Here is a 7985-nt window from a genome sequence, read left to right on the forward strand (position 1 = left end):
TGGTATAGAATAAGGTTAGGAATTCATTACAGGGATTTATAAGCTAAGTGGACAAGGACAATAGTCTAAGCACACTTCGGGGTGTTTGGTACGAGATGGAGATAAGGGAAAAAAAAAGGAGATTATCATGGATAACTCATTAATTTGTAAAGACAAGGTCATTATTGCAACCTAGTTACTATCATTGTAAGTTTGTAACAACACTTTACCTGCATTATTATGTTTACTAGGCAAAGATTAGTTTCTTTTATGATTGAACAAGCCAATACAAATGTGACATGTAGCATCATTTACCATTTCAATAATTTGACTCTTTCAAAGACCATTGACAGTAAAAAAATGCTAGCATCAATTGTCCCAGTAGAAATGTGTTCTAAAATCTTAAATGTGGCCTTTTCAACTGTAATGATCATAGTTGACATTTTATAATATGCATACTGTTCTTTATAGGCCTTGTTACAATAAGTTCTTATGATGCCCTAATGCTCGGACAACACCACAAGCTATGGCACAGTGGGATTCAGCAACTATCCCAGCAACTATAGCATTCTTCCAAAAGCCAGAACCAGAAGGCTAGCTGATCTGACTCAACATATACCATTTAACGAAACAATTATAACGTGCACCCACCATTTAAGCTTTTTTTAAGGTAAGACGGGGGTTGGGGTGGGGGTGTGGCGGGTTGGCAATTGGGCATTGCCAACCTTTTAAACCATAGTCCATAATTCTTACCAATGAATGATGCACTCAACTTCCAGATTTTAGAATCAGGCTTTCAAACCTAAAGCCTCTGCCACCAAATTACAGATTCAAGCATCGAGATTGTCTAGCTCGCTCTTTATTTTTAATCAGACAATCGATCAATTGACCATTTACTTACAAACCCCATTGCCTCCATCATACCTAGACATGCACAATGTGCTCTTGAATAAATAATTACAAGTAGAATCTGACCTACACTTGACACACTCAGAGTGAAACCTCCTTATTTGCGAACGCTTACCCAACTACCAAGCAGCAATAGGAACCAAGAGAAACAGCTAGACCGACAGCCATCTAGAAGTCAAAAGTGCCATGGTTGTATCTATCCACCGGTGGTCTATTTTGGTGTTGTATACGATTGATCTTCGTACCTTCTCCAGCTGATACTTTTCGTTGACCTGCTGATGCAAGAAGCAATCCCACAGCCACACTGAACATGACGAGCATGCTCACAAGTAGCAAATAAGTCCTTTTGGATGACCTCCTGTACTCGCCGAAGAAGAGTATGCCCCAAAAGGTGCTCACTAGCGGAAGTGCCTGAAATTAAAATAAAAAGTCAGGCAAAAGGTAGAGATCCATAATTACCGGAGTACTTGGGTGGTTTTGATTCTTGCTAGTCCATGACATTATTGATCATTAATTCACATTTTTGCCTTAAATGTAGATTTTTGTTTCAAAATTCTTATCATTCTGAAATACACGATGCAATGGAATCCACAGATATAATATACAGGGTAATACAGCTATCAACAAAGTCTACAGTGCACAATTTTCTTTAAAAAAAGAGAGTAAAGCCTCTGCAAATGTAGGATATATTCAACATATTGTTTTGAAAGTATTATTGATTTTAAAGGATCAAGTTAACATAATTAAGGAAATGACCCGTAAGATTCACTGTAATTCGTCTTCTTCAAGGGAAGATATTTGTAATTACTAACCTGAACTGCATCGGCAGCTGCATAGCCAGCAGCCTGACCCCCAATGAACTGAAGACCATTTCCAAAGCCACACAACAAACCAGCTGCAACAGCCCATCCTCTTCCATTTCCATCTCTAAGGTATTCCTTAATAGATGATTTAGGCAAATTTAAGAGAGGATAGTACAAGAAGAGGACGTTTAAAAAGACCGCCATCACAACAAAGGCCAATGAGAAGTAAAAGAATGCAGTATAGATGACCAAATGAGGAACACCCTCCTTCAAAAAGTGCCATTGATCATTTGTTGCGAGGTTGAATGCTGGTGAGAAGAGAGCAAAACATATGCCAGCAAAAAGAGTTATGCTCATGCCGACCAATTTGCTTTCGCCAACCACCTATCGATTGAGAAGTTTAGACTTTAGATATATCATTAGTGCAATTTTTGATAAACTACCTCCATCTTGTTTTCACTTATGATTGTCGTAGTTCTTATTTATGTCTGCCCCCGAAAGATTGTCATGTCTAGTTACTTTAACGCGGTTGCACATAGGGACACCCATATTCTTCACTAATCGATAGCTGCAGCTAACCGGCAATTTGGTCAGTAGCATTCTTAAAATATAAACTTCACTCTGACGATAAATCTTTTTATAATTGCACATTAAGTACAGTTTTATGTTCCTCCAAAAATACGAGTCTTTTAAACTACGACAATCATAAAGGGGTGGGGGGAAGGACATGAAGAAAGTTAATTTTAAAGCCACAGATTTTATTATGATCCAAAATTCAAGTTAATAAGTTCGCTTTGCCATTCAGTATTGGTTTGCCAAGTAAATCAAAATTAATGGCAAAGCTGCTACCTTAATAGCTCTTTGGTTTTCAACAGCGATAATAAAATCAGCTGTTCCAGCCTTTTTAGCTTGCTCTGCACAGACATTTTCAACATCCACGTTCTCCATGATATCTATACATTTTGTACCACAAATTAGGATTGATCACAAAGACTAATGCAATTGCAGGATCTTTGATTTACTCACCTTTTGCAGAAGGTGCTGCTTCATCTGTTAGACTCTCAGGCACTCTGCAAAGGGTTGATTGAACCAAAATTGAGGACAAAAATATATGATGGAAGGATATAAAGAAAAGCTTCCGCTCACAGCATTTCAGAAACTTAAGTAGCATACTTTTCCGAATCTTTAAGGTTGTCATGGAAGCTGCGAAGCTTAGCCACATTATCAGCAGCATTAGAGGAGTGTACAGAAGACCCAAGCAACACGGCTGTGAGAAAGCATGCTACCCCAGGGAACAGAAGGCTTGCTTTGTTTATTTTGTCGTCCAAAAAGTAATTCAATGTTGTGCCTGGTGTAATAGAAATTCTTAGTTTCTAGCTATGAAAAAACCATTTGGTAAAACTCTTACCATTGCAAGCCTAATGTTTATATACACAAAAATTAGGGGCCGATGTTGGAAAGTGAATTATTTACCAATTACAACAGCAATGCTAGATGTGACCACTTGTGCGACTGACAGCCCAACAAACGCCCAGGCATATTGTATCGAAACATTACCAAAGCTTAAGAACAATCCACCAAGCATAGCCATCAGAACACACGGCCATGTATCCTACATTAAGAAAAGAATTTAAATAAAAGGATTAGATATTGTGTCGTCTTTAAGTTGATTTGCCCAGCAAGTTCAGGTCTTTCAAGACTTAAGGTCATCTAGAAAATGTTCACACCTAAACACTAATACTCCATGACAAGTATCATGCTATGGGCAGCAATATAATTAGTTGAATTTCAACCATATTCCTTCTACATAAAGACGTCATTCGAAACATTTTTTGCTAAAAAAAAAGGGCAATAACTCAATAAGAGAAGTGTCCACTGTCCACACGTTGTGACAAATATACAGGAAACTAATTTTAGGTGTCATGTATGGGGTTGTGTCACAATGAAGGGGATTTGGTAGAAAAATCACAACATATTGACAAGTTCAGAAGTAGAAGCCTGTTACTAAGTGAAAAAGGACAGACATTAATCAAAAACTCCAATTCCAACATTTTTGTCCTGCCTCTTCATTTTTGGTGGTATTTAGCCAATTTAATATTCTCAATAGCCAAAGTAACACATTACTACAATACTGCTAATGCTACTACTCCCTCCATTTCATTTTAAGTGTCTTTAGTTTGACTTTTGCATTATTCACATACACCTCTTTGACTAATGTTTGCCCTTAAGATTATACAAGCCATGTAGGTACTTGTTAGATCATCTCAATTTATAGTTTTCAATATGATGTTTTGTAATTTATACTTGTAGAAAATTAAAGATATCATTGATCAAAGTTCCACACTTGACATATTTCATATATGCCGGTCAAACTGAGATACATTTTAAAAAAATGAAATACAGGTTATTTTACTAAAAACTGCCAAGGTTCCAGAGCCAAACAGACTGAGGTTTTGGCAAACAAAATACAGCTTGTGTTCCATTTTATACTTAATTTGATAGTCATGATTCATGTATGAAGAGAAAAGTAATGACTTTAACCTCACACAAAATGTCCTATGCAAAACTTCATTCTAATACATCTTTACTACCCAGTACTAATAATCCTTGATCACAAAATTACCACTTTTGCCAGAATTCCACAAACAAGCAATTCACACAACACATTAAAATTCTCCATAAATCCGAAACCCAAGCACGTAACGACGTAATCTTATAAAGAAAAGGGCAATACCTGAGTAAGCTGGGTAAGGAAATTGGGCATACTTGGTGTACTACCACCAATCTGGCCAAATGTGAGAGCAATAAGAACAGCTGCCAGAAAGTTTGTGATGGAGTAATCAAGATAAGTATGCTGAGGAAGCCTTCCCCTCCTTTCTAAAAGTGTTAAAATTGCTGGCCATGTTCCCAAAAATAGAAGGGACACCAGCATACACACTATTGCAGCTGCTTTGCTCTCTACCAAAAACATTATTTTTTTTTGTAAAAAATTTCAACTAAATTCTCCTGATTAATCTTCCTGTGAAATCATTACAGATAAACAATATAGTTAGCAAATTTGAATTAAATCATGATTGATGATTAATCTGATAATCTGATCAAAGAAATGAAATCAACATTAACAAATAAAATTATATGTATGACTAACATCAGATCATATCATACATGAATTTACCCCCACTTTAAAAATAAAAAAAAAATAAAAAAAAATAAAAAAAAAAAAAAGTAAGATTTAAATTAATCTTAATTAATGAGAATTTTATCTGAAATGAAGGAAAATGTTAAACATAGCTCTAAGGGAATAAATGATCAATACGATGCTCATGAAATTCATAGTGACAAACGAATCCTACTCTAAAAGAAAAAAAAAAAAAAAAAAAAAGGGATTTAAATCTTACTAAAGCAATTAGAATTGTATCAAATCGATTTAAGTGAAACGTTAAACATAGTCCTAAAGGATCAATATGATGCCGAATGTAATTGATGACACACGAATGAATAATTATGTCATAAATTCACAAGTTGTTGAACGATTTGTAACCCCTTTCTTTAACTAATTAACAAATAAAATAAATCACTGACAAAAAAATTCATAAAATAACAAAAGGGATTAGTTTTCCCTTATTTAGTGTAGTTTTAAACCCATTAAAAATTCAATAACGTAGATTTTAATAAACCCATTAAAAAAATTCAAACAAACCCATTAAAACCCAATTATATCAGGTGTCTCTGAATAATATCATCATACCCAAAAATAATTCAATAACGTAGATTTTAATAAACCCATTAAAAAATCAAACAAACTCAATGATTTCAGACATTAATATCATCATATCATACCCAATAAAAATTAAATTACAAAATACATAACAAATCAATAAAAAAACAATTACAAAAAAACATAAAAATTTTACCTGAATATACTCTTAAGAAATTATGGCTTCAAGATTCATGAATAACAAGAACACGGCAGAAAAAGAGCAAGCACATCCCTTGAAAAATCTGAACCAAAAAACACAATGGAAGAGAAATAGAATTTGTACAAACAAAGAAAAAACGGTAAGATTTGGCTGAATATGTAGTAACACCCATAAAAATCACATCACATAAATACTAATGATACACTTATTATAAGTTATAACACTATAGTTTAAGGAATGTATATAAAGAAGATTATAGAATCAAGTAGTGGATGGTATAACATAATATCGACCGTTGAATATGTTTCGCCGAAACTTTTGGACCGTTTAAAGTTTAACAGTCAAGTGAGATGTAACACATAATAATATTTGTTGCAATCATGATTGATTATTATTTTCTTTATTTGATTGATTACATGTGCGTGTAGAATTGGTTGGTGTGACACATGTAAGCTAAACATAGCTTCCGTTTCTTTCTTTACTTGTATGAATGAATAAATGAATTGATGAATGATTTACTTTTAGTATATGGGGTTGTACTAGAATAATGGAGCCCATTGCTATAATTTTTGCTTTTTTTTTTTCTTTGTTTTATTTTAATGGGAGTTTGAATAATTGTGTAGATAGATAGATGTGGTGTAAGATTCAATTTGGACCATAGATTGTGAGTTGAAGAATGTGATGGAATTATCTTTTGTGTCCAATAAAGGTGGGGAATTGTAATATTCACCTCATTGTTTTGTTGATTGTGATTTTTAGGATGAGTTAGTTGGCCTCTTCGCGTGTTGCGCATGGACTTTTTTGTGTTTTATTAGAGGAATTTATGTGATTAGGAGAAAAATAGAGAATTTGGTTGTCGAATAATATAATGTCGTAATTGCTTCATTTTGTAAAGAAACTAGATTAGTACCCGTGCGTTGCACGGTGTTTAATTATTAATTTTTCTATATTTTATTTATCTTTTATTGTTGATAACTTTCTAATATGATTTGGCCCGTTTTTTTTTTTTGAAAAAAAAATTTGTTATATAAATATTAAATAAAACATGTACAAAAATTGGTTATTATTTAATGTTGCACCATAATGTATTATATGCTATGTTATTAAATATATGGTTAGATTTAATATATTTGTGTTGTATAATTCATTAAGCTTATACGTTTAGAGTGGAAGCTTAAAAAATGTGTATTTACTATTCAAAAATTTTTTTTAAAAAAAGTGGAATAATTTGTTCAAAAAATTCGTATAATTAGCTACCAATATCTATGTCTATTTAATATTGTTGTATTATGAATATACAAAAGTAGTGTGAAATATTTACAGTAATATTGCTGTCAAATTCAAGTTTTACACCTATTGGTCCTAGAATCTAGCTAGAAAAGGCAAAAAAAAAATAAATAAATAAATAAAAACTAAAAAAACAATTAAAAAAAAAAAATTGATGACATCATATATAAAATTTGGAGGGAAAATTTTTAATGAGAGTTTGACACGTAAGCACTTTAATAAATTGATGACATCATCAACTTTTTGTTTTAGTAATACTTCGTAGTTAATAGATAGTTGTACAAATTTTTGTATGCGGCTGGCCACATGGTGCGTCAGGGGTTACTTGTATGGTGTTATTGTAGGTGTTACTTGTATTCTGGTGTTACTTGTATAGGTGTTACTGGTTTTGTCAGGGGTTACTTGTAGGTGTTACTTGTATTCTAGGGTTCATTGTATGGGTGTTACCGGTTTTTGTCAGGGGTTACTTGTATTCTGGGGTTACTTGTATGGGTGTTACCGGTTTTGGTCAGGAGTTACTTGTACGGTGTTATTGGTTTGGTACGAGGTTTTGGTCTGGGGTTACTTGTAGGTGTTATTCAACCCATTCAAGTAATTCATACAGATAACCCCAGAATATAAGTAACACATACAAGTAACCCCAGAATACAAGTAACATTCTACAAGTAACACATACAAGTAACTCCAGAAACAAGTAACCTAGAATACAAGTAATTCTTGCCACACCATGTGTCCTGCCGCACTGAAAAAGCTCTGTAAGTTGTGATTAACAAAAAAAAGGTATATTCTGATGGTGATATTTGTAATAACTTGAGTTTGATAAAGGATTTTGATAAATTACGAAAAAAACAATTAGGCATTTTTTAGTGTACCTTTTGTTGAAGTAATGTATGTTATGGTTTGCAATATAATACTACCTAGAAATTTTTGCGTAAAATCTTAAAAGTTGAGACTATAAATCTTGAATCAATGTAGAATTGATAATCTTATGATAAGGAAATGGTCATTTGAGTCCAATGGTGGATCATTTAAGGATGCATACGTCATATCAATGTTTTAATTTTGTATATATAATTTATTTATTTAA

At 33.1% G+C, this 7985-nt stretch overlaps 1 protein-coding gene across 1 annotated transcript; it reads right to left on the reverse strand.

The window, feature by feature from the left end:
- Window positions 1-417: 417 nt before the first annotated feature.
- On the reverse strand, window positions 418-6055 carry LOC145593598 (ureide permease 2-like). The gene is made up of 8 exons (XM_081649873.1): window positions 5606-6055; window positions 4426-4710; window positions 3165-3303; window positions 2865-3039; window positions 2718-2761; window positions 2541-2644; window positions 1701-2075; window positions 418-1299 (listed from the first exon to the last, which is right to left on the reverse strand). The coding sequence occupies exons 2-8, from the start codon at window positions 4660-4662 to the stop codon at window positions 1057-1059; spliced, it is 1317 nt and encodes a 438-aa protein (XP_081505999.1). The 5' UTR covers window positions 4663-4710; window positions 5606-6055; the 3' UTR covers window positions 418-1056.
- Between the last annotated feature and the right edge of the window lie 1930 nt (window positions 6056-7985).

This window comes from Chenopodium album, chromosome 19 (assembly GCF_948465745.1).
Source record: "Chenopodium album chromosome 19, dcCheAlbu1.1, whole genome shotgun sequence".
NCBI classification, from domain to species: Eukaryota; Viridiplantae; Streptophyta; class Magnoliopsida; order Caryophyllales; family Amaranthaceae; genus Chenopodium; species Chenopodium album.